The sequence below is a fragment of the Phodopus roborovskii genome, unplaced genomic scaffold (assembly GCF_943737965.1).
Source record: "Phodopus roborovskii unplaced genomic scaffold, PHOROB, whole genome shotgun sequence".
Taxonomy (NCBI): domain Eukaryota; kingdom Metazoa; phylum Chordata; class Mammalia; order Rodentia; family Cricetidae; genus Phodopus; species Phodopus roborovskii.
In genome coordinates, this window is record NW_026126407.1 from 47,947,285 (window position 1) to 47,971,586 (window position 24,302).

Below are 24,302 nucleotides of genomic sequence, written 5' to 3' on the forward strand. Positions count from 1 at the left end.
AGATGAGGCCCAGACTGGGTAGGTCGTGGACAAGGACAGTACTTGTCATAACCTCTCCTGCTCACATACAGAAAAAAGGTTCAGCCTCTCAAGTACGGAGAAAAAAGGTTCAGCCTCTCAAGTACGGAGGCCTCAGAGAGGGCTGGCGACCATCCCTACTTAAAACAGATGGCCTGGAGAGGGCTGGGCGTGGCCACAGAGGCCCAAACAGGAAGTGACAGCGGTGGAGTGCCCAGGGCGAGCCAATAGAGGCTGAGGAACTCCAGAGCCTGGAGTAGGGAAGTGGGTGTAGGAGGCTGCTAGGCAACCGGGTGTCACACAGCCATGGGAGTTCCGTGCTTTGCTTTGGCGGAAGTGACGCAAAGGTGCCCGGTGGCTGTTGCTAGGCGCCGTGATGCGTGTCTTGCGTAGGACGGCGTCAGCTGAGGCGGGAAGCGCGAGCTGTACTGCCATGGCCGGAGGTAGCTGTGCGCGCCTGGAGCGCTGTCGTCGGGTCTCGCGTCCCGGGTGTACCGGGTCCGAGGCGCCCCCTGCATCACTGACTATTCCTCGCGCGGAAGCCCGGCCCGCAAGAGGAGGGGGAGGGTCACGGCGCGCTGCCCAAGACCGGTGCTCAGGCGGCGTCCCTTCTGCAGCTTGGCAGCACCCCTTCCTCAACGTATTCAGACACTTCAGGGTGGATGAGTGGAAACGGTCCAGCAAAGAGGGAGATGTGGCCGTGGTGACGGTACTGGTCGGGGCCTTCCTGTTCCTCAGAAATCTCCCGATGGGCACTCTTTGTATCCTCCAGCTTTGCGCTGTTCGCAGCAACTCTTTCTTTTTAGGATAAGGTCCTGAGGAGCGCCGTGTATCGCATCCGTGGGTCTGTCTCTGCCAGCAACTACATCCAGCTCCCTAGAACTAGCACTCAGTCTCTGGGGCTGACTGGGCGGTACCTGTATGTGCTTTTCCGGCCCCTGCCTACCAAGCACTTTGTCATCCACCTGGACGTGTCCACCGAGGTGCTCAGATTAGAAGAAGGGCTGTGTGTTTAATGCTTATTCTCCTGTAATCTCCATCTAATGGCCTCACTCTGTCTCACAGGATGGCCAGGTCATCCGTGTGTCTTTCTCCAACCTCTTTAAGGAGTTCAAGTCCTCTGCTACATGGCTTCAGTTCCCCTTTGTCTTCGAGACTAAGTCGCCCAGAAGAGGTAGTGACACCTGGTTCAGGAAGGAGAGCGTGAAGGCCTAGAAAGGAATGGTACAGGCCCATCTGGGCTTGTGTGTGGCCCGAGAGCTGCTGGGGTCTGGGGCTGAGAGGGTTGCAACTATGGAAATGGGGAAAGAAAATGGTAGATGCTGAACTTGCACCTGTCCTGCAAACCTGGCAGGTGTAGCTCCTCCTAATGCCCGCTGGACCTACCTACAGCTGGACCTTCATGACATTCTGATATTCTACCTGAGCCGGCACTATGGCCACCTCAAGAGCATCAGGCTCTGTGCCAGTCTACTAGTCAGAAACCTCTACACCAGTGATCTGTGCTTTGACCCCGGTAAGGTCCACACTTCATGTCCCACCCTAATCAGAAGGCTGGGACCCTCCTCTGGCAGATGAGAGCCATGCATCAACGCCCCCAGTTCTAGAAAAGGCAATGGGGTGGACTGGTGGCCCACCAATACACTGGCAGATGCTTGGTATTGCATCTTGCCTGGGATGGGAAGGGATAGGACACACTCCTCTTGATCTAGAACAACCCTGATCATTGTAGCTGTCACTGTCACTGAGGCCCGGCGTGTAAAGTTGCCTGTCAACCCTGTGCCTCGAGAAATGGCCTTCCCAGTGCCAAAAGGGGAGAGATGGCATGACCATTACATTCATGTTCGGTGAGTGGTTCTGAACCTCTGGTGGTGAGGGGCCAAGTGACCTTCAGCCTCTAGATACTGATTTTGCCTCTGCCTGTGTTTGCCACCCATGAGGTTTCCAAGTTATGGCTCAAGAGCACCGTATGAGCAGGTTGAAAAGAGCTGTACCCCTCTAGAGGCAGGTAGGCTTGTGGCACTACATGGTGCATAGGGCTTGGTGGGAACAGGATTGGGGAATCCTAAGGGGTTCAGGAGTGTGGAGACTAACTGGTGTGTGCCTGGGGCAGCCTGGAGGTAGTGCAGAGATGGGCATAACTGGTGGTCATCTGAGATTCTAGAACCATATTTAAGGTCTATGCAAATGGCATCTGATCCCCAGGCTTTTCAGTTGTGAGGAGAGCTGCAGGGTCTAGGGTAGACTGATGGCAATGTTTGTTATGTGGTATCTATAGAATGGGTGAGGGGAGCTACCTCTTCTGCCTTGTACCTTTGCCGGCCCCTTGCTACTCCATTCTGTCACTTCACTCTGTTGTAATCTTCTAGGGCATGTGTCACAGTGCCTGCCTCATCCAGTGGTCTTTGCCAAATCTTTGCTGAGCAACAGGTCCCCTGTGGCCCAGATGTCTGGTCCTGTATTGGTGAGTGCACTTGGGAAAGGGCTAGGGAGTGGTGGCCCTAGGGTGCTGATGGTACATGTTCTGCTACAGCCCTGCAAGGTCCCCTCAACACCCAGGCTTCTTCCAGAGGTTAGCCTGACCTACAAGCATCCAGAGGTCTCCAGCATAGGTGCTGCCAGCATCCCTGGCCAACACTCTTCAGCCTGGGATGAGGCCACTGATGCACACACGGTGGTCAGTGGTAGACATGCCATTGCTGACAAATCATCTGGGGTGCCCATGGCCCTTGAGGACCTCGGCTCCTGTAAGGTGAGTGCCCATCTGAAGGCATTTGGGCATTAGTGAGATGAGGCCCCTGAACTGCATTCACAGTGGATGGGCTTCCAATCCTCCTTGCATTGATCAAGAGAACTTGCTGATGAATAAAGAAGGGATTGTTCCTGTTGCCAACCCTAAGGGTCACCCCAGATAGTCTGTTAAGGGACGGGACATGGTGTTTCTGGAGGCTCTACCACTACAGCTAGAAGATTGCTGCGCCTGCCCTCCACTCTCCTACCCTCCACCCTGTACCCAAACCTTTCCTTGAAAAGTAGCACAGCTGGGACATTTGGAGGGGATGGAGTGACTTCCTCAGATCTCATTTTACATTCTCCTATTGCAGCTTTTCCTCCCAGACCCAGTCCTGAGGCTGAAGGGAGTCATCGGTTTTGGGGGTCACAGTACCCAATGGGTGAGGTTTTAAGGCAGTTTCCAGGCCAGTTCTCATTGGGTGGCATGAGTGAGTTTTTGGAACGGACAGATTCCTAGTCCTGTTTTTGGGTACTTTCTTCCCTATGGTCCTTAAGAAGCCATGCCCTGCCCACATCTGTTCATTCCTGTGTGGACAAATGTAAGTCAGGTCATGGGTGTCCCCTATTTATCTGGCAAAGTCTGACAGGTAATGGCTGGATTAAAGGGCTCCCAAAGACTGAGTAGCTCTGGATTACGTCCTTTTTAAAAAATTATTTTATGTGTATGAGTGTTAGGCCTGTATGTATGTATGTATGTGTTCCAGGAGTGCCAGAGAGGTCAGAAGAGGGCACTGGGTACCCTGGAACTGGAGTTGTATAGTGTGAGCAGTCATGTGGGAGCTCTGTAAAAGCAACAAGAGCTTTACACTGCTGAGTCTCCAGTCCCATAAAGATTTGTTATTTTATGTGTATGTGTGTGTGTCTGGATGTATGTATGTTTACTGCATGTGTGCAGAAGCCCACAGAGATCAGAAAAGGACATCAGATCCCCTGAACAAGAGTTTTGGGCAGTTGTGAGTCACCATGTAGATACTTGGCACAGAACTTGAGTCCACTTCAAGAGTAATAAGCCCTCTTTACAGCTGTGCCATTTCCCCAGTTACATCTTCAGACCATCTATGAGTATGGGTTTCTCTGATCCAGACCAGACCTGTTGGAACTGGGTGTGATGTGGAATGTTGGCTCCAGCATATGCAGTGGGCTTCTAGGGGAAGCCTTGGTTAGAAAGGAGTAGTGTTTCCCTCCTTCCTGCCCACCAAGGACCCCGGGCACTCACCAGGCCTTTCTGGGCATGATCTCTGAGTCTTTGATCTTTTGCTACCAAAGATCACCAATCTCTCTTATGTTGAAGGGTCTTTAGTTATCTTCTCCACAAATACTTGTGATGGAGGTACAGATGTGTCTCTGGGTGGCCAAATGCTTGTCTGTGTGTGTGTGTGTGTGTGTGTGTGTGTGTGTGTGTGTGTGTGTGTTTGCATGCATGCATGCATGCAATAGCCTCCCCTTCTAAATAGCCAAGTGGGACTTGGCTAGGTTTCTGTGAGTAACTTTGGTTCTGGCCCTCACGTGCTAGGCGCTGTGGACCAAAGACAGCATGGCTGTTGTTTACCCGTGCCATGCAGTCATCATCGTTCTACAGGTTAATACTAGACAGCAGAGATTTTTCCTTGGCCACACAGACAAGGTATAAGCCTCTTGGGCCTGGGTGGGTGAGGTGAGCCTACAGGCCATATACCTTTCTTCTTTATTATACTTCTCCAGGTCTCTGCCCTGGCACTTGATGGAAATGATACACTGCTAGCCTCAGCCCAGGTGCAGCCTCCCAGCATGGTTCGTCTCTGGGACTTCCAGACTGGGGCATGCTTGTCCCTTTTCCGAAGCCCGCTGCACACCATCTGCTCCCTCAGGTGCAGTAGCCTTGGGGAGGGGGAGCAGTGGGAGTGGGAGGTTCCCGGAAATCGCTGACCTCATCTTCCATCTCTACAGCTTCTCATGTAGTGGGTCGCTCCTCTGCGGTGTGGGCAAGGACAGACATGGAAGGACGGTAATGTGTCAATAAAACTGGTGTACTTAGATAGTGAGCTCCATCCAGCCTCTGGTTTCTAAAACTCTTGTCTTTGTTTATTTCTGTTTATTAGAGTAGTGTATATGCCTTGCTTTAAGATGTGGCTAGAAAGATGACTCAGTGGTTAAGAGCACTGGCTGTTTTTTCAGAGCCTTCTGGGGTCACTTCCAGTATCAACAAGGAGGCTCACAACTGTCTGGGTCCCCAGTCCCAGGGGATCCAATGCCTTCTTCTGGCTTCTGTGGGCACTGCACATGCATGGCGCACAGACATAGATTTAGACAAACGCTAATATGCATAAAATAAAAATAAAATCTTTTTTTTTTTTAAAAAAGAGAGAATCAGACTGGGCAGTGGTGGCACATACCTTTAATCCCAGCACTTGAGACAGAGGCAGAGGCAGGTGGATCTCTGGGAGTTTGAGGCCAGCCTGGTTTACAAGAGCTAATTCCAGGACAGGCTCCAAAGCTACACAGAGAAATTCTGTCTCAAAAGAAAAAAAAAAAAAAACAGGGAGGAAGAGAGAAAGAATGAATCAAGATGGGCTGTGTGTGGTGGCACATTTTTTTGTTTGAGATAGGGTTTCTCTGTGTAACAGTCCTGGTTGTTCTGGAACTTGTAAGCTGGCCTCAAACTCACAGGGATCCTCCTACCTCTGCTTCTAGTTCTGGATTTAAAGCCCTAACACTGGGGAAGCAGAGGCAGGTGGGCATGTGTTTAGGCCAGTCTGGTCTACATAGCAAGCTCCAGGCCAGCTAAAGCTATGTACTCTAGATTTGTATTTAAATGTTCACTGTTATCAGAGTTGTGGGCATTTAGCTGCTCTGTGTTTCAGTGTAGGCTACTTATGGCTTTTTCCTCCTGAATGCTAGGATTCCAATCCTGGCCTCACATGTTAGATAATTGCCTTGCCACTGAGATAGATATACCCAGCCTCAGTCAGGTTTTGCATATATCGACAGGCAGCTACAGATGCAGACCCGATGTCCCCAGATAGATCTCTTAAGTCAGGTGAAAGCCTCTGGCTGTTGAGAGGCTGGGGCCACAACTAGTCCTTTCAGTTCAGGGCAGAGCCAGGCAAGGATCTCACAGGGCTTGATGTCTGCAGCTGGAGTTCATGGTGGGTTTGTTGCAGGTGGTGGTGGCCTGGGGCACAGACCAGGTAGGCCTTGGTGGCGAGGTAGTGGTTCTCGCGAAGGTGCATACTGACTTTGATATTCAGGCCTTCCGGATTGCCTTTTTTGATGAAACCAGGTGATGTAGCCAGACTATATGATACTGGGACAGGGTTTGTTGGGCCTTGAGCCCCTCTGCTCCACATTGCTTACTCTTCCATGCCTACAGGATGGTGTCATGTGGTAGGGGCAGTGTGCGGCTGTGGCGACTGCGGGGTGGTGTCCTGCGCTCCTGTGCTGTGGACCTAGGGGAGTACTGTGCCCTGGAGCTCACTGACCTTGCCTTTGCACGGGTCCTGGATGGCCACCTGGCGCCCTCGGCCAGCATACTGTGAGTCCCTGCTTTTGTTGTTACCCATTCCACCCCAGTACCTTGAGTACCGTGCCTCACCTGTTACCTTCCTTGGGCAGCTTTGTTTGTAGCCATAGCGGCCACATCCTGGAGATTGACCATCAGCGTATGACTGTGCAGCATGTCCGCCGCTTGCTGCCCACACAGCCCCCTGGTGTTCCACTCACTGAGAAGCAGAACTTCAGCTTGGGTAGGTGGCACCCATCCCTGGGGGAAGTGACATCACATTGAGGTGCTGATGCCTGCCCTTCCCAGGGTCTGGCATTGCCATCAGCAGCCTCAGCGTCTCTACTGCCACATGTGCCGTTGGCTCTGAGGATGGCTACCTGCGACTCTGGCCCCTGGACTTCTCCTCAGTGCTCCTAGAGGCTGGTGAGATTGCAGATGTCTATCTATCTATCCTAGCTTGGGGTGTGCTGGCTCTGCCATAGGGGAGGTTGGGATCCTCTGGATCTGGTTTTGGTAACACTATTCTTGAGCTGGACAGTGAGCTGTGAGGTCAGGGGGTTGTCCCGAGTCTGGCTACCTATCAATACCAGTGCTGGCTGTAGGCTGGTTTCACAGGGACTCTGGGGGCAGTAGCTAGTGAGCAGGGTACTTTCAAAACCCTGGAGACTTTGGCAGAAACAGAACAGGTGGTCTGTGCCCTGGGGACCTCAGGGTCCATGTAGTGAGGTATGAGCTTTCCTGGAGTTAGCCCCAGAGGCTGCTGACCCACCCTTCCCACAGAACACGACGGCCCTGTCAGTTCAGTCTCCTTCAGTCCCGATGGCCTGCATGTGCTGTCCACCACTGCTTCAGGCCACCTGGGCTTCCTGGACGTCCCCTCCCGGGAGTATATTGTGCTGACACGCTCTCACATGGCTCCAGTGCTGGCACTTTCTACAGAACAAAACCGGGGTCAGATGGCCACTGTGTCCCTTGACCATACTGTCCGAATCTGGGACCTGGCTACCCTCCAACAGGTGGGGAGTGGCAAAAGGTAGACAGGGGATAAGTCCAGATGCCATACCAAAAGGCAAGGGGGGGCCACAGGGAATTTGGTTCTCCCAGCCCAATCTCTGGAACTTAGTTTTAAAACCACACTGGGTACTCTTGTCTCTTGGGTTCTCTTGGCCCCTACCTACCCTCCATGGTGGCCTTTTCCCTCCAGCTGTACGACTTCTCGTCCTCTGATGAAACCCCTTGTGCCGTTGCTTTCCACCCCACATTGCCAAACTTCTTCTGTGGCTTCAGCAGTGGGGCTGTACGCTCCTTCAGCCTGGAGAACTCTGGAGTCCTGGTAGAACACACGTGAGCGCCCCAGGGGGGCAGGGCTCTCTGACACTATCAGTGAATGTGGAAGCTGAGGAGCTATGTGGGATCCCAAGTGGGGAGGACCCTTCGCAGGAAAGCCAGTGCCTCCATGAACTCCATCTTAGCTCCCAGGACTAAGGTCAGTGAGTGTTCCATGTGTGGTACAGGCGTCACCGAGGGACCATCACCAGCCTGGTCATCACACCTGACGGCAGATTCCTGTTCAGCTCCTGCTCTCAGGGCTCTCTGGTCCAGTACAACTGTGCTGTCTCCCGATGCTGCGTCCTGCGTGTGGCAGGTCAGGCTCCAAGCCACTCACGTTGCTTCCAAGGCACTGTGGAAGCCTGTCTTAGTTAGCTTTCAATTGCTGTGATAAACGGCCGTGACCAAAAGCAACTTGGGGAAGAAAAGGTTTATTTCACCTTACAGCTTAGAGTCCATCCAGGGAAACCAAGGCAGGAACGTGTGGGTAGGACCTGAAGCAAATGCCATGAAGGAGAGCTGCTTACTGTCTTGGGCCCCATGGCTTGCTCATCCTGCTTTTTCACACAACCCAGGACCACCTGCCCAAAATTGGTACTGCCAAAATGGGCTGGGCCCTCCCACATCAGTCATTTATCAAGAAAATGTTCCACTGGGTGTGGTAGTACACACCTTTAATCGTAGCACTCAGGAGGCAGAGGCAGAGGTAGGTGCATCTCTGTGAGTTCGAGGCCAGCATGGTATACAGAGCAAATTGTAGGATAGCCAGAGCTGCTACACAGAGGAAACCCTGTCATGAAAAATCAAAGGGAAGAAAGAAAGAAAAAGAAAGAAAGGAAGGAAGGAAAGAAGGAAGGAAGGAAGGAAGGAAGGGAATAGGTCCTCACAGATTTGCTTATAGGCAAATCTTCTAGAAGAATTTTCTCAGTTTTCTCAATTGAAGTTCCCTCTTCCCAGATCACCCTTGCTGTGTCAAGTTTACAAAAATATCTAACCAGAGCAGGGCCATCACCTCCACATTCAGGACCTATGTTATGCCATGTGCCTCTCACCAAGGAAGGGTCTCTGAACCCTCCTCACAAGCCAAGGATCAGTAAGGGTCTGTGCCTACCCTGCTGTGGAAGGTGGGCAGCCTGGGCACCAGGAAAATGTTTGGGAGAGACCTGATCAGAGGGCATCTATACCTCTGGTGATCCACCTTGACTTATGCTTGCCAAGTGGTCATGTGATCATGGCCTGTGAGAACTGGTGAACTCAAGTCCAAGTTCTTTGGAAGATGTAGAGGGGCAGTGTATGCTGCAGGGGAGATGGGATTGAATGTATCCCATCACACCTGCTGACCCACTGCCCTGTGCTGCTACAGCCAACATGGTATGTCAGGATGGCGGCCCCAACCCTAATGTTCTGGCAGTCAGTGGAGACAGCTGCCGGTTGGCCTTTGTGGGCCCCTCTAAGTGCATGGTGACAGTCATGGAGTCAGCCTCCTTGGATGAGGTAAGTGTGGGACCTCCTAGTTCAGGGGTTCTGCCTGGCTAGATACAGAGTATGAAGTGGTCCAGGAGTACGTAAGAGGCTGCAGTTGCTCAGGAGCAGTCCCAGGCCTATCCACCATGCTAAAGGGGGTCCTGGGCTCACCATGATCTCCAAAAGGTCAGCTTTCTACATGAGGGTTATGTCTGGGTACCCAGGTAGGTAATCCTGAAGCCACTTCCCTCCCAAGCTCTGGGTGGTACCCTCTAAACCTGGAGATGGAGGCTAGTGGTCTCTTGTCCCCCAGCTACTACATGTTGATATCAGCACCCTCAACCTGGCCAGCAACCACCTGGACTGGGCTGTGGCTGTTTGCTTCAGTCCTGAGGACTCAAGCCATCTGCTGGTGTCTACATCCACTAACAAGGTTGTGGTACTGGATGCTGTATCAGGACACACTCTCCGGAGGGTGAGTCATGGGACAACAGGCAGTTGGCCTGCCGACGCTTCCCTGTCCCTGCAGCCACCACAAAACCACCACAGTGTCCACTGTGCCACCACAAAGGGGCATCTTTGAGAATACTTCATTCTAGTTTTCCAGTGCCCGCTCCAGAGCCTGCTCCTCCCTGGCTCTTAGTGTGGATGCTCATTTGCTGCTGGCAGCCACTGGCCGGACCATTACAGTGTGGAATTATCCACCACAGCCAAATTCCAGCTGCCAGGTATGTGATCTGGGCAGCAAGAGGCTGCCCATAGGTGGTTGAGGAGACTCCTGGAGGACCAAGTGAGGGAAGGCAGGGACTAGAGGATAGAAGGTGATGTGCAGAGCCCTCTCCCTGCTGAGGCCCAGTGCTACATGGGGATACCTAGATACTGGGAGCACAGAATCCTAGACATGCTCAGGGTCCATGTACGATGTGATGCTTGCTGTCCCTAGGTCTACATTGGCCACTCGGAGCCTGTGCGAGTTGTAGCCTTCACACCTGATCAGCAGCAGGTCCTCAGTGTGGGGGATGCCATCTTCCTCTGGGATGTTCTGGCCACTCCTGAAAGGCAAGTATCCACCCTTCACTATGTCTGCATGGGCCTTTTGCTGCCCAGCCCCTAACACCGTTTCTTGTTCTCAGTGACCAAAGTGAACCCGGGGCGCCCCCAGTCCATGAGGCCGGTGAGTGACCCAGGCTCAGCTGGGAGAAGAGGTTAGAGCAGTGATAGTTGGTGTGGGGCTGACACTGGGTTGGGCAGATGGAGTTATCTCCTCTCCCGTGCCTGATATGTCTGCATTCACCACCAAGACTGCCCCCCAATAGACAGATCTTACATGCCTAACCCTGATAATGGTCTTTCTATCTTTAGACTCCAGTGTAGGACAGCTGGAGGACTTGGCATCTGGGACCAGTGGACTCCCTCGTCAGCAAATACCCATACCATCTCAGGCATCACCACCACCATTGAGTATCCGTGACAGGCCCCTTGAAGGCAGCACTGGTAAGGGTTGGGGTCCTGGGCAGGTGTAGGTGCACACTGGCTCAGTCTGTTCCTTGGTGCTGATTCTGGGGTGGTGTCAGGTAGCTGTTTTCTTGTTTTAATTCAAGACAAGAGTCTCACTGTGTAGCTCTGTAGACCAGGCTGGCCTCAAACTCCCTGAGATCTACTTGTTGGAATGAAAGGTGTGCACCACCATGTCTTTTTCCCTCTCCTTGTCGGCCCTAGGCACCTTCTCCACATCAGATGAGGAAGGACTCTGCGAGGAGGACCGTGTCTCTGAGACATTCCCTCAAGCCCAGGCGCCAACTCCACCCGTGCTCGTGGAGAGGGAGGCCAGTGGAGCTGGGGATGGTCCTCGGCAGGCTGCAAAGGGCTCTTGGGCACCAGCTGTAGTTCCTTATCACCCCAGCCAGACAAGTAAGCAGGTGGCCAGGGGCAGGGACTGAGGCCTCCGTCAGGCCAGTTTGGGGGCTTGTAGAAATATTTCCTCAAAGATGAATTGAGGTCGCCTCCAGGACTCTGAGGAATCCTGGTATACCTGCAACTGGGCGGAACACAGCTCTCAGCCTAGCAGGGTTGGGGGGGCTTTTTGTCTGGGGAGGGGTCTCAGATGATAGTAAGCAGTTCAGTGTTTGTTCTATGACCTCTTTTTTCTCTTGCCAGGTGAATGGAGCCTTCAGAGAGTAAAGACTGGACTCCCAACCCGTCCAGATTCTTACAAGCACTTCACAGCTCGATTTAAGGCCTCTACACGGGTCAAGGTTGGCAGCACACCATGTTGCTACTCAAGGGGTTTCTAAGAGTACTTACTCCTTTCTGGTGAATGTGGGCCCTCAGTCTTCCCTGGGCTCTCGTTTAGGTCTTGTTACCAGAGGGGTAGCTTTTACTCCATCCTGCCCCCACATACACGCAACCAGCTGGTGCTCTGTTGATCCTGTCTCTCTCCAGTGCTGCCTCTCCCTGACTCCTCCACACTGCAGGATCATCAAGTTCCTATGGCTTCCATGTGTTCCACCTGGCCCTCTACTTATACCTTCAGTCCCTTAATTGACCATTGTATATCTCCAATCTACACTACCTGTGTAGCTTTGGGGCCAGCTGTGCTGATTGCCAGCTTTCTGGGTCTGCTTCCTTGTAGAGTGTCTCCTTCCCTCCCGTTGGCAGGGAGCAGCTACGACTGAAGGCTGTTGTGGGCTACAATGGGAACGGGCGGGCCAACATGGTCTGGAGGCCTGATACAGGTAGAGTTGCTACAGTGTTAGTCTCTTCCTCTAGGGCAGGTCCTCCATAGCAAATGAACACTGGATGTTAGTTGAAACTTCTAGAGTGCAGGGCACTGCACATGCCCTTGTTATGCCAAGCCCCATGAGGTCTGACTGCCAGCAGTCACAGGGACATTGGCATTTTCCTCGCCTACAGGCTTCTTTGCCTACACATGTGGTCGACTGGTGGTGGTGGAGGACTTGCATTCTGGTACCCAGCAGCACTGGCTTGGCCATCCCCAGGAGATTTCTACTCTGGCACTCAACCAGGATGGCCAGGTGCATACACTACCCATGTATAACAGAGCTTGGTTCTAGCTCAGTGTGAAGGGCACCGTCCCAGTTTCTCCTCCATTCAGCAAGGGCAGGCATACATAGCTGCCTTCCTCCACTGACCACTCACCCTTCTGCTTGCAGGTCTTGGCCTCTGCCTCCTGCTGTGGCAACGCAGCTACCCGCTGCCAGATCCGCATTTGGGATATTCCCAAGGGCCTCTGTCGGCACCTCCTTTCCCACCATGACACAGCTGTACAAGCTCTGGCCTTCTCGCCAGATGATGAGTTCCTTGTGACACTGGGTAGGTGGACTTGGGTAAGCAGAGAAAGGGCAGACTTCCGAAGAGCTCTGGTGGCTGGACTCTGCCTGGCATCATTGTTTTGTGTCCCCAGGGGACTATGCTGACCTCACGCTTGCCCTGTGGAGCCTGGCCACCTATGAACTCCTGTCATCCACTCGCCTCCAAGAGCCTGTGCATGGTGTGGCCTTCAACCCCTGGGATGCCAATGAACTCACCTGTGTGGGCACAAGTGCCATTACTTTCTGGCTCCTGCAGCACCATGGAAGAGACAGCAGCTTTCAGGTATCAGGCTGATAGCTGAGATGTTTCTTTTCTTTCTTTTTTTTTTTAATTTTTTTTTTTTAAATTTTATGTGCATTGGTGATTTACCTGCATGTATGTTTGCGTGAGGGTGTTAGATTCCCCTAGAACTGGAATTACAGTTATGTGCTGCCATGTGTTTTCTGGGAATTGAACCCAGGGCCTCTGAAGAGTAGCCAGTGCTCTTAACTGCTGAGCCATCTCTTCAGCCCCAAGGTGTTTCATGGGCAACTTCACAGGATGGAATCTGTTTGCCTCAGGACATCATTGACCCACAGCCACCCTTGTGTTCTGTCAGGTACACCGGGAACCAGTCCCTGAGGAATTGGGGGCATCTGAGTTGACCTCACTCTGCTATGGGGCCAGCCCCCTGCTCTACTGTGGCTCCAGCTCTGGCCAGGTCTGTGTCTGGGATACTGGCACTGGCCGCTGCTTCCTGGCCTGGGAGGCTGATGAAGGCGAGATTGGTAGGTGCCCAACAACCTCTGTGGCCGTCCAATTGTACTAGCTGTCGCAACCTGGGGGTTGGGCATCTCATACCCACCCTGTCTTCTAGGAGTCCTGCTGTGCTCAGGTTCAAGACTGGTCAGTGGCAGTAACACAAGAAGGCTGCGCCTTTGGGCTGTGGGGATTGTGCCAGAGCTGAGGCGCAAGGGCTCAAGTGCCAGGTGAGCTGCCATGGGCCTCTGTCCTGCACCATTTCCTTGGGTCTCGGTAGCAGTCTCAAGTCCTTGATGGTTCCTGCAAGCCAGTACTCCTGTAGCACAGTTCTCAAGTGAGGGTTGCCCTACATATCTGTCATCAGCTGGGTCCCTCCTTGAGAGTACACTCAGGCATAGCATGGGCCTTGCAGGCTACAGACCAAGAAGAGACGGGCCCCTGGGTTCTGTAGAGTCTTGGTTCCTTTACCTATGAGAACACAGCACCAGATGGCTGCTGTTTTCCTCATCACCTGGCATACTCAGCTGGCTCATGTCTCCAGCTTCAAGACTTCTTTCTCCTTTTCTTTTAGATCCAGTTCTGTTTTCATGGAACGTGAGCTGACCCTGGATGGGGCTGTTGTGAGTGCCAGCTTTGACAGGGGCATGGACATGGGTGTAGTGGGCACCACAGCTGGCACTCTCTGGTACATCAGCTGGACAGAGGGGACTAGCACCCGCCTCATCAGTGGCCACAGGAGCAAGGTAAGCCTGCTAAGCTGTTTAGGAAGACAGGATTTTCACCCCAGGCATGGCAGGCTAGGGTAGCAAGCTCACTTACTACCCTCCTCTTTCACCCTAATCCTCCTGGCTTCAGCTCATAGTAATGCTTAGGGAGACTCAGGTGGGCCCTCTTGATTCCAGGCATTGTATATGTCTGTTAGGGGCCTGACCTGACTGGCTCTGCAGCATTTTTCTAGATCCTTGCTAGTGTTCCTAGCAAGATTTTACTTTCCTTTCCTTCTTTTTCTTCTTTTTTCCTTTTCTTTCTTGTAACTTGTTAAAAAAAAAAAAAAAAAAAAAAAAGAAAGAAAAGAAAAAAACACACACACACACCACCTGCTTAGCATGTCTCACAGGTGGCCTCTGCTGACATCATCAGGGTCCCATTGTGGAGTCCAGTTGGCAGGAGGCCCTAGCAGGTTCTGGTTGGATCTCCTCAGATGCAGTTGGAACTAGTCTGGATGTTTCAGGTGTGGTCAGATCTAGGGCCAGGCCAGTCAGTTGATGGGAGTATCTGCATTTATTCATGCCTGACAGTCATGTGATAGATTGTGCATGTTGCCTGTATTGGGTTCCCTTCACTGTCCACCAGATTTCCAGGTTCATCCAGCCTGTGTGTCAGTGGCCAGTCTCCTATTGTTCAAATAGCCAGCGTGCTCTCTATCCCACACAAGTTTGGGTCTTGAGCCCTTGAGCTGTGATGGGAGTCCTGATTGCTTTCCAGTACCAAGAGTTGATAGGAGTGCCAGACCCAGAAGCCATGATATGAACATCATGAGCCCACTGTTCGTCAGCTGAATGGAGCTAGAGATGAGAACTGAGACCCCTGAGCAACTCCCAACCTTGAAATTCCTTCGTGCGATGTCATGCATCAGTTTGCACTGAATTTCATTACTTCATGGCATCTGTGCTACCTTCCTCCAAAAGTCCTAATTCTCAGTGGTTTTCTCACAAGATACACATCTGTTTTCTCCATCAAGACATTCAACAGCCTGAAGGGGGAAAAAAGCCACAAAGCCACTCATGTCATAAGCCCTGGAGACAGCCAAGTGTCTTATGCTTTTGCTTTCAGTCTGTAGCCTGCTGGAGAACGTGGTCACATATATTTTAGGTTCTGTAAATGTTTCCCATGGGTTTCCAAGTCCCGCCTACTGATGGGGTCATCCCCAGGTATAGGGAAATACTATGAACCTTTACGTGGAGATGGTTGGGCCAAGTGGGTAGCCTGGTCCTGGAGATCAGGGTAGGAAGGGCCCATCTGAGCATCCCCTCATCCATACTGGGGTCCTACAGGTAAACGAAGTGGTCTTCAGCCCCAGCGAGTCTCACTGTGCCACGTGTGGTGAGGATGGGAGTGTGAGGGTGTGGTCTTTGGCCAGCATGGAGCTGGTGATCCAGTTCCAAGTGCTGAACCAGGTAGGTGGGAAGTTCCGGGGGGCAGACTTAGTGTATGCTCAAAGTGGAGCCCAGATCATGTGCTGTGCTCCCATGGGCTGAAGCTGGTGCCTTTTTTACCTCCCTGGGGAAAATGCTGATTTTTTTTCCCCCACCATGGGACACTAGAGCTGCCTCTGCCTTGCATGGACCCCCCCATCCTGTGGACGCCCAGAGCAGCAGCAGGTGGTGGCAGGCTACAGTGATGGCACACTTCGAGTCTTCAGCATCTCTCGTACTGCAATGGAGCTCAAGATGCACCCCCACCGGACTGCTCTGACAGCCATTGCCTTCTCCACTGATGGTGAGGAGATGGGGTCCCAAAGAGTGATGTGCCAGCCTCATCTAGCCTACATTACTCTTCAGGGCATGGGCTAAGCTCACAGGGTGATAACATAGTCTCCATCTGGCACAGGTCAGACGATCCTATCTGGAGACAAGGATGGGCTTGTGGCTATAAGCCACCCCTGCACGGGAATGACCTTCCGTGTACTCAGTGACCACCGGGGTGCTCCAATCTCTGCTATCCAGAGCACAAGCAAAGAAGTAAAGCAACCTCAGGTGATGGTGGGAAGAGGTCTGGGTGCTATGGGAAGTCTGCAGGTTCTCACATCCTTCATTTCTCCCAGTATGGAGACCTGGGGGTAGAGGGTGTAGACCTGTGGCTGGCTGCAAGTGGAGACCAGCGAGTCAGTGTATGGGCCTCTGACTGGCTCCGGGACCGCTGTGAGCTCCTGGAGTGGTTGAGCTTCCCTGCACCTGTCACCTCAGAGGTAAGAGTTCCAGGGGCATATGGGTGGGAATTGGGACCTGCACAACTCAACACACTATTTCTCACAGGCTCTAGGCCTCCTGCCCCCATCTCTTGCTGCCTTCTGCCCTTGGGATAGGGCAATACTGGTGTGTGTGGGCCTTGGTGCACATGAAGAGGTGGTCTTCTACAGTCTCCGTCAAAAGCAGGTTTGTGCATTCATAATAGGTACTGCATTGTAGGTGGGCATAAAGGGCTGTGCATCGCAGGATCATAAGGCCATAGAGCCTGGGCTGTGTTCCCAGCAGGAGTCCCCAAAGTCACCCTGCTTGCTGTCCTCCTACAGGTGGTGCAGAAGACACCACTGCCCTTCTTTGCCATGTCCTTGAGCTTGTCCCCAGGAGCCCATCTCATGGTGGTTGGCTTTGCTGGTGAGTGTTCATAGACACCCTTGTGCTGTTTGGGGGAGTGGCTAACTGGCTTCACCTCTGTGCCTTGGGGCTCCCTCTCTTTTGAAGAGTGTGGAGACATAGCCCCAAAGAGGGCCTAAGCTCAGAGGCAAGGTGCAAGTTACCAACTAACTGTAGCACATGCACTGAGACAAATAGGGCAGCTTTGATGGCCTTCAGCCATAGCAAGTTTGGGGGTATAGAGACTGATCATGGCCTTGACTTCTCTCAGCAAGATTCCCTGGTGCTAGCTAGCACTGAGTCAGGCTGGGAGCACAAGAGGACTGGGCATCCCTCTGGGTGCTGCCTGTCCCTCTCATCCTGTCATCTACCCACAGAATGCATGCTGAGGCTCCTAGACTGTGTGTCAGGGACTGCCCAGGACTTTGAAGGCCATGATGACTCAGTACACCTGTGTAGATTCACCCCATCTGGCAGACTGCTCTTCACAGCTGCTCACAATGAGATCCTCGTGTGGGAAGTCACCAGCCCCTGAACTATTGCTAGGAATAGGCAGAAAAGCCAGGCTGTGGATTACTGTGTGCTGAGCCAGGATGGCTGGGGCAGGCTTCAGAACTACATCATTTTGCATGTGGGTGACCTGCAAAGATTTAAGGAAGATGAAGGTGTGGCAATGTCTTAGAGTGTGTGAGGACATGGATTTGACCCCCCAAACCATTCCCTCTTCCCCCAACACACACACACACACACACATAAGACTGGGAAGGTTTTCCAGATGAAGGTTGTTTTATTGTTTTTATTATGTACAGTTTAAATAAAACCTGGCATTTGCTATATTGATACATTGTTTTTTATTGCTCCATAAATTGCATCTCTGAATCACTTCAGTCCTGAGCTCAGTCTTTGCCCCTACCCCCAATCATGTCCTTTGTCTAGCCTTTCTCACCACTGGCCTGTTCACCAAAGAAGCTTGTTGGGTCCAAGAGAACTGGCTGCATCACCTGCAGCATTAGGAGCACCCATGTGGTGGCGCCGACGCGTAGCTCAACCACTAGCTGGAGCTGCGCGGGCGGGATCGGAAGTTTGGACGAGGGCGGGATTAGAGACAGGAAGTGTGGGGGCTTGAGCGGGTTGAAGGAGAGGGTTGAGTTGGGATTGGGTCTAGTTGGTTCATTTTGGGCCGGGAAGGGTTGGTTTGAGTAGCTGCTGCGGGCGGCAGCCATGCGGCGTGACGTGCGCATCTTGCTGCTAGGCGAGGGTAGGTGCTGGGATCGCGGGCAAACGGGTAGGGTCGCTGTGACCTCCGCCATGCTCCTGACTACTGTTCCCTCTCTGCGTGCAGCCCAGGTCGGGAAGACTTCTCTGATCCTGTCGCTGGTCGGCGAGGAGTTTCCCGAGGAGGTGTGCGGGCCGGACTGGACACTGGGGCGGATGCGAGGCTCTGGGTGGCTGTGCTCCGCAGTCAATTCCGACCCACCTGTTGCAGGTTCCTGCCCGCGCGGAGGAGATAACCATCCCAGCCGATGTCACCCCGGAGAAGGTGCCCACCCACATCGTGGATTACTCAGGTATCTCCAAGTGCTGCCCCCTCAGCCAATTTGTATTGGGCCTTCAGCCGGTCTGCAGTCAGCTGGACAGCCTCTCCGCATCGCTTTCTTTTTCCTTCTAGAAGCGGAGCAGACAGAGGAGGAACTTCAGGAGGAGATCCACAAGGTGCGTGGAGATCCTGAGGGCCCGTGGGTATTGAGCACCATTCATTGGTCCTAATTTGCTGCTACCTAGTCCTAATCGGCTTCTTCTGCCGAGCTGGATTAGGTGACAGGCTGTGCTTGACCCTGTTAATTCTACTGTGACCTTCAGCACTGAATGCTATTGGCTTTCCCAGATCACAGCTTTCTGGGAACCAGGACTGGACCAGTACCTCCATTAGTTGCAGAGAGAGAAGGGACTTCCCTTCTTTGCTCCTGCCTAGGGTCTAAGGGGAGCAGATACATGTGTCTTAAACTGCTTCTACTTAAACACTATACTGCCTTTCTCCAGTACCATGGCTCTGTACTCCAGTCTGCTGTCCAGGTTCCCCAGGCTGTGGTGGGTGCCATCTTAATTAGGAGTTAACCATTGCCAGAGTTACCGTGTTCCTGAATGCAGTCCTTTAGCCAGTGCCCTATGGGTGCAGGCAGTGCCTCCTTGCCCTTATCCACAGCGTCCTTGCTGCTTGTACTGAGCTAGAAAGTGAGAGATCCTGGTCAAGACTGTACCCTGCATGTGGTGGGTCTGTCCTAAGCACTTAGGACAAGGATGTGCTGACTACAGCCATGGTGCTAGTGTCTGATGTCTCTTAGGGAATGCTGGCAGGGAGAGGCTTGTTTGGTAAAGGTGGGCTTCCCAGTCTTCATTGCCCATCCTGCTGTGAGCTCCTGGGGCAGACTGGAGTGCCCCATGCTGTTTATAGTGAACAGGCAGCCTCTGGTTACCATGTGTCTTGCTTTCGTTTAGGCCAATGTAGTGTGTGTGGTGTACGATGTGTCTGAGGAAGCCACCATTGAAAAGGTGAGCAAGAGGGGAGCTCCTTGTCCGTTCTCAGCCCCTGCTGCTAGTGCCTGGCTTGGTTGGCTGCAGTTAACCTGGGCAGTACATAGTGGCTTTTGTTCCCCAGTCCTCATTCTCAGCTTCATCTCTGTTGAGCCTTTCAGGGATCCCCATACCTTTGAGCTAGGGACCTGCTTGGGGAGATTGCAGCTGTTGGGATCAGACAAGTCCCTCTCTGTCATCCTCAGTCTCCCACCAGCTTCATCCACAGGACCACAGCTGGCTTCCAGCTCAGCTCCACTCCTAAAGCTTGTTCAGCCCCAGGTTGGGGAGCATGTGTGCATTCTTCCTTCACATTTGGACCCTGTCTTTCAGATACGAACCAAGTGGATCCCCCTGGTGAATGGCAGGACTGCAACAGGGCCCAGGTGACCAGCAGGGCCTCAGCTAGGGGGACTAGACCCCACCTGTTCCCCATCCCTGGTGATCATGGCCTCTCTCCCAGGTTGCCCATCATCCTGGTAGGCAATAAGTCAGACCTGCGACCAGGGAGTACCATGGAAGCTGTACTACCCATCATGAGCCAGTTTCCTGAGATAGAGACCTGTGTAGAGGTGAGCAGGGAGTTTGAGTAGGTCTGTGTTAAGACCCTGCAGTAGCTCCCTAGGTCTGTCTTGGATCCCTCCTTGATTCTGTCCCCACCCTTGTCCAGTGTTCAGCCAAGCACTTGAGGAATATCTCAGAACTGTTCTACTATGCCCAGAAGGCTGTTTTGCATCCCACGGCCCCGCTTTATGACCCTGAGGCCAAACAGGTGAGTAGTGGGTGAGGGATACACACGTACTTCCCCAAGACTCATTCCAAGGTCTGTGTGGGGCGATGGACAAGGAGAGCAAATGAATGGGAGCATTGGCAGGGTGAACAGGGAAAGGGCCACTTGGTGTTGTGTCCCTGCAGCTAAGACCTGCGTGCGCCCAGGCTCTCACACGCATCTTCAAGCTCTCAGATCAGGACCTAGACCAGGCACTCAGCGATGAGGAGCTCAATGCCTTCCAGGTGTGGTCCTACCCCAAGGCCCTAGCTACCCTCATAAGAGAGTAATCATGGGCAGCTGACTGATATGAAGCACTTTCTTACCGGAGGCAGAAGTCCTGCTTTGGCCATCCCCTGGCCCCACAGGCCCTAGATGATGTGAAAAGGGTGGTATGCAAGAATGTGGCAGGTGGTGTACAGGACAACCAGCTGACCCTGGAAGGTGAGGCAGACATCATCTGATGTCCTTTTGTGTGGGGAGTGGCTGGGCTGAGTGCTAGCCCTCCCCACTCTTTCACAGGCTTCCTCTTCTTGAACACGCTCTTCATCCAACGTGGCCGTCATGAGACCACGTGGACTATCCTACGGCGCTTTGGTTACAGTGACTCACTGGAGCTGACGTCTGACTACCTCTGCCCACCGTGAGTTGCATGTGGGTGGGCAGTGAGGTTTATACTCTTGGAGTGGGTCCTGCTCACTGGGACTGTCTGGGATCGGGGCTTCCTGTTGGATCTGTCTTAATCTTGTGACCTGGAGACTCCAGCTTGGCCTCTCAACACACACTCATAGCTGCTCCCCTTGTCTAGCCCTAACTGTGTGACCAGAGAGTTATGTTGGGGTGCCTTACTGCCCAGGCAGGTCCTGCATTGTGATATTTGAAGTGCACTAGACAACCTTTCACATCCCCACAGGCTCCATGTGCCCCCTGGCTGCAGCACAGAGCTCAACCACCGTGGCTACCAGTTTGTGCAGCGGGTATTTGAGAAGCATGACCAGGTGAGCACCACTACCTCACCTGCCCCTCAACACACCTAAGCACGTATCACCACAGCCCCTCTGCCTATAGGACCATGATGGTGCCCTCTCATCCACGGAGCTACAGAATCTCTTCAGTGTGTTCTCAGTGGCTCCCTGGGGCCGAGAACTCTCATACACAGTCCCCACTCAGGCTGGCCAGCTGACCTTACATGGCTATCTCTGCCAGTGGACGTAAGTACAGTCTGCTCCTGTCTGTCTATTCCTACCCACCCTTGCCTTACTCCCCTTAGCGCTGTGCTTCTCTTTACCCCCAGCCTGGTGACCTACCTAGATGTCCAGCAATGCCTTGCACACCTTGGCTACCTGGGTTACCCCACCCTCTGTGAGCAGGACTCCCAAGCACAGGCCATCACAGGTGGGTAGCTTCTTTTTTGGCCCCGGGCCCAGCTCCTCCTTAGTGGCCAACCCCCTCATGTGAGCTCTTTACAGTTACCCGTGAAAAGAGGCTAGACCAGGAGAAAGGGCAGACGCAGCGCAATGTTCTTATGTGTAAGGTGTTGGGAGCCCGAGGAGTGGGCAAGTCAGCCTTCTTACAAGCCTTCCTTGGCTACAGTCTGAAGGTGAGAATTGTGGTGGCCCCAGCCTCTACCTGGGAACTAAGGGGCAGGAGAGGTACCACAGGGAACTCTGGAGCCAGGAGATGAAGGCTTCTTTCCTACTTTCACACAGGAGGCCAGAGAACTCCCTGAGGGACACCCCATGCACACCATCAATACAGTGAGGGTCAGTGGACAAGAGAAGTACCTGATTGTGAGTGAGGGACTATATACCCTGTCTTGGAGGGTAGACCTGTGACACTCCGTGTCCCCTATTGTGCCTCCTGATGGAGCTGTCCCAGGGTGGCCATCGGGGGCCAAGCCTTGTGAAGCTGCTAAGGCTATTGTTTGTCCCAGTTGTGTGAAGTGAGCGCTGAGAGCCTGCTGGACACCTCTTTGGACACTACCTGTGATGTCGCTTGCTTAATGTTTGATAGCAGTGACCCCAAGACCTTTGTACACTGTGCCACCATATACAAGGCAAGTTCTGACCTAGGGTCCTATAAGGGGAACCCAGCCATAAGCTAGCTAAATAGGCCAACAAGCTCAGTTCTCATGTTTCTTTCCTGGCAGCACCATTACATGGACGGGCAAACCCCCTGCCTCTTTATCTCCTCCAAAGCTGATCTCCCTGAAGGTGTTGCCGAGCCAGGCCTGTCACCAGCTGAATTCTGCCGCAGACACCGGCTGCCTGCCCCCACCTCATTCTCCTGCTTGGGACCAGCACAGCCCAGCACAGCTGTCTTTACCCAACTTGCTACCATGGCCACCTTCCCGTGGGTACACCTAACACAGGCTTAGTGTGGGGTGGCTATCCCAGGGCTTAGTCTATCATCTGGGTACAAAGGTGTCAGAGCTGCAGGGTGGGGCCTTTGGCCCCGAGAGCCGTGCTGGGTGTCCTCCTTTGGCCTGGCTGGCCTCTGCTATGGACATGGGTTTTCAGTGAGCTTTTAGCACATGCCTTGCACATTCATCTCTCCACAGACACCTGATGCACACAGAGCTACACCCCCCCTCCTTTTGGCTCCGAGGAATGCTGGTGGCTGTCGGAACTGCAGTGGCTGCTGTCCTTAGCTTCTCACTATACAGGGTCCTTGTGAAGAGCCGATGATGAAGGACCCATGAGCCTCTCCTAATCAAGGCACAGCACACTGCTGCCTTGTGGGGGCCCACGTGGCAGAGGAGTATGGACTCTCAGCTTGGTGTGTAATAGCTATGTGGCTACAGGGTCCCCAGGGCTGATGTGGGGTACCTGCTCAGGGACTTCATTTCTAAACCTTGGCTTCAAAAACCTATTGCTCCATAACAGGGCTGTATTTTGCCCTGTCCTGCTAAGCCTGAGGGTACAGGTGGCAGGTGTGAGGCCTTAGCCTTGGAGGGAATATTGTGTTTTAGGGGCTCAGTTGTGGGTAAGGAAGCCAGGGACTGGGACCAGGAGTTCTCAGGGTGCTTCCTGGTTCAGTATGGCCAGTAGGCATGTGGGGGCAAGAGATGGTGGTCAAATCGAGGAGGGACCTGATAGTCACATAGTTCTCACCTTTCTGTATAGTGTGGAGCTTTACCCACACAGTACCAGCTGCTGAGAAAGTGGAATTGGGTTTCCTGATTAAACTTCACTTTTCCATATCTTGGATGTTGGTCTCTCAAGACGTTGTTTTTGGTTTGTTTTGTTTTGTTTTCTCTTAAATGCTTATCTTAAATGTTTGTTTTGCCTGCATATATATAAGTGTATTATGTATGTGTGTCTGGTGCCCACGGAGGCCAGATAAGTGTGTCAGATCCCCTGGAACTGGAGTTAACTGATGACTATAAACCACCATGTTGATGTTGGGAACAAATCCAGGTCCTCTACAGGAGCAGCAAATGCTCCTAAACACCAAGCCATCTTTTCAGCCCCTTAAAAATGGCTTTTCTTCAATCAGTCTAAATGTGACTTCTGTCTGTGTGAATTAGAAATGTCAGCTGACCCTCCTGTCTCCCTCTGTTTCTGGGTCCCTATTCTGAGGTCTCATTAGTCAGTGTTAAATGGCTGTGGTAGATCCAGTTGGGGTCTGCTGATCAGTAAAGTCAGGACCCACCAATGGGTTGGTTGTGTGTGATAGGTCCAATGCACATGCCTATTTCCTCCCTGGGGTGTAGGTGATTCCTTATTACCCACATGCCATTCTTTGGCCAGTCAGCCTGCCTGGCTGTGCTGAGAACCTAGGCTTTATGTGTAGCCTGACTGTTATGAGTAAGGGATAGACAGAGGCTAGATCCTGCCTGGCCAGAAGCTGAGGGGAGGATAGACAGTGAGGCTTAGAGTTACCCTGCATATGGCTACCAAGCACACTGAGACAGGCATCCGCATATCCAGATAACCAGTGTGCAATTTAAGTTGGGGCAGATAGGTACTCCCTGCCCCGGAATGTCTGCCTAATAAGGGTCCTTGAAAGGAGGAGTCCCTCCCCTTTGCCAATGTCTTGGCCTTCTGTCCCACTTTTTATCTGGACAGGATGCTTTTTGTAAGCAGCTATATTCTCTATAGAGGAACTGCCATTGCATCTCTGCAGCAGAAAGTTCCATTTTGAGTGATACTTGGAGAGGTGCCATGATTACATATCCCATTGGTCTGTCACCATCAGTCACTGTCCTCAGAAACAAATACCCTCTCTTATCCAAGCTGTGGTCCTACCTTCTGAAGGCTGTGTTTGCCTGGCTATCTATCCCCTGTGTCTGAGTCCGGTGCTTCTGCGCTGGAGGCCCTGCTGTCTCAAATCCAGTGCAGAGAAAATCTGGTTAGGGCTTCCAGCCTTAGCCACCAGTAGGGGGTAAGGGTGTGAGCAGTGGCAGTACCCTACCACCTGGTATCTGGGCTTGCTTTGCTGGACC

General features: G+C 52.8%; 2 protein-coding genes across 4 annotated transcripts; both read left to right on the top strand.

The window, feature by feature from the left end:
• The first annotated feature begins 372 nt into the window (after window positions 1–372).
• On the top strand, window positions 373–17,355 carry Wdr90 (WD repeat domain 90). Of its 2 annotated transcripts, none has more exons than XR_007834275.1 (41): window positions 373–727; window positions 825–1,001; window positions 1,084–1,192; window positions 1,373–1,534; window positions 1,751–1,865; window positions 1,959–2,026; window positions 2,388–2,482; window positions 2,552–2,770; window positions 3,123–3,191; window positions 4,325–4,435; window positions 4,513–4,658; window positions 4,738–4,795; window positions 5,952–6,070; window positions 6,161–6,322; window positions 6,403–6,533; window positions 6,599–6,715; window positions 7,073–7,308; window positions 7,497–7,636; window positions 7,807–7,937; window positions 8,985–9,115; window positions 9,399–9,560; window positions 9,685–9,813; window positions 10,029–10,144; window positions 10,219–10,259; window positions 10,448–10,579; window positions 10,805–10,996; window positions 11,243–11,340; window positions 11,718–11,820; window positions 11,999–12,120; window positions 12,259–12,418; window positions 12,510–12,700; window positions 13,017–13,185; window positions 13,275–13,386; window positions 13,731–13,902; window positions 15,214–15,336; window positions 15,484–15,658; window positions 15,770–15,900; window positions 15,984–16,127; window positions 16,245–16,314; window positions 16,452–16,536; window positions 16,893–16,957. XR_007834275.1 is itself a non-coding variant. In XM_051181072.1 (41 exons), the coding sequence occupies exons 1-41, from the start codon at window positions 395–397 to the stop codon at window positions 17,048–17,050; spliced, it is 5,664 nt and encodes a 1,887-aa protein (XP_051037029.1). In that variant the 5' UTR covers window positions 373–394; the 3' UTR covers window positions 17,051–17,355. The 2 variants fall into 2 exon arrangements, 1 of the variants encoding a protein (XP_051037029.1); XM_051181072.1 differs by having other exon boundaries at window positions 16,195–16,314; window positions 16,893–17,355.
• A 319-nt stretch (window positions 17,356–17,674) lies between these two features.
• Rhot2 (ras homolog family member T2) lies at window positions 17,675–23,064 on the top strand. 2 transcript variants are annotated; one of them, XM_051181074.1, is made up of 18 exons: window positions 17,675–17,773; window positions 17,858–17,916; window positions 18,002–18,083; window positions 18,185–18,228; window positions 19,012–19,065; window positions 19,420–19,472; window positions 19,550–19,658; window positions 19,757–19,858; window positions 20,002–20,100; window positions 20,191–20,299; window positions 20,378–20,498; window positions 20,769–20,853; window positions 20,924–21,066; window positions 21,150–21,250; window positions 21,325–21,455; window positions 21,565–21,645; window positions 21,789–22,211; window positions 22,416–23,064. In XM_051181074.1, exons 1-17 carry the CDS (start codon window positions 17,737–17,739, stop codon window positions 21,957–21,959), a joined length of 1,581 nt encoding a protein of 526 aa, XP_051037031.1. In that variant the 5' UTR covers window positions 17,675–17,736; the 3' UTR covers window positions 21,960–22,211; window positions 22,416–23,064. The 2 variants fall into 2 exon arrangements, with proteins under 2 accessions (XP_051037031.1, XP_051037030.1); XM_051181073.1 differs by having other exon boundaries at window positions 21,789–22,207.
• Window positions 23,065–24,302: the final 1,238 nt, after the last annotated feature.

Excerpts from the sequence above, each read along its gene's own strand:
- Wdr90 (XM_051181072.1), top strand. The coding sequence starts at position 395 with ATGCGTGTCTTGCGTAGGACGGCGTCAGCTGAGGCGGGAAGCGCGAGC. Across the intron at positions 4,796-5,951 it reads AGGACAGACATGGAAGGACG|GTGGTGGTGGCCTGGGGCAC; the intron begins GTAATGTGTCAA and ends GGTTTGTTGCAG. Across the intron at positions 15,659-15,769 it reads CATTGCCTTCTCCACTGATG|GTCAGACGATCCTATCTGGA; the intron begins GTGAGGAGATGG and ends CATCTGGCACAG.
- Rhot2 (XM_051181074.1), top strand. The coding sequence starts at position 17,737 with ATGCGGCGTGACGTGCGCATCTTGCTGCTAGGCGAGG. Across the intron at positions 17,774-17,857 it reads CATCTTGCTGCTAGGCGAGG|CCCAGGTCGGGAAGACTTCT; the intron begins GTAGGTGCTGGG and ends CTCTGCGTGCAG. Across the intron at positions 19,066-19,419 it reads AGGAAGCCACCATTGAAAAG|ATACGAACCAAGTGGATCCC; the intron begins GTGAGCAAGAGG and ends CCTGTCTTTCAG.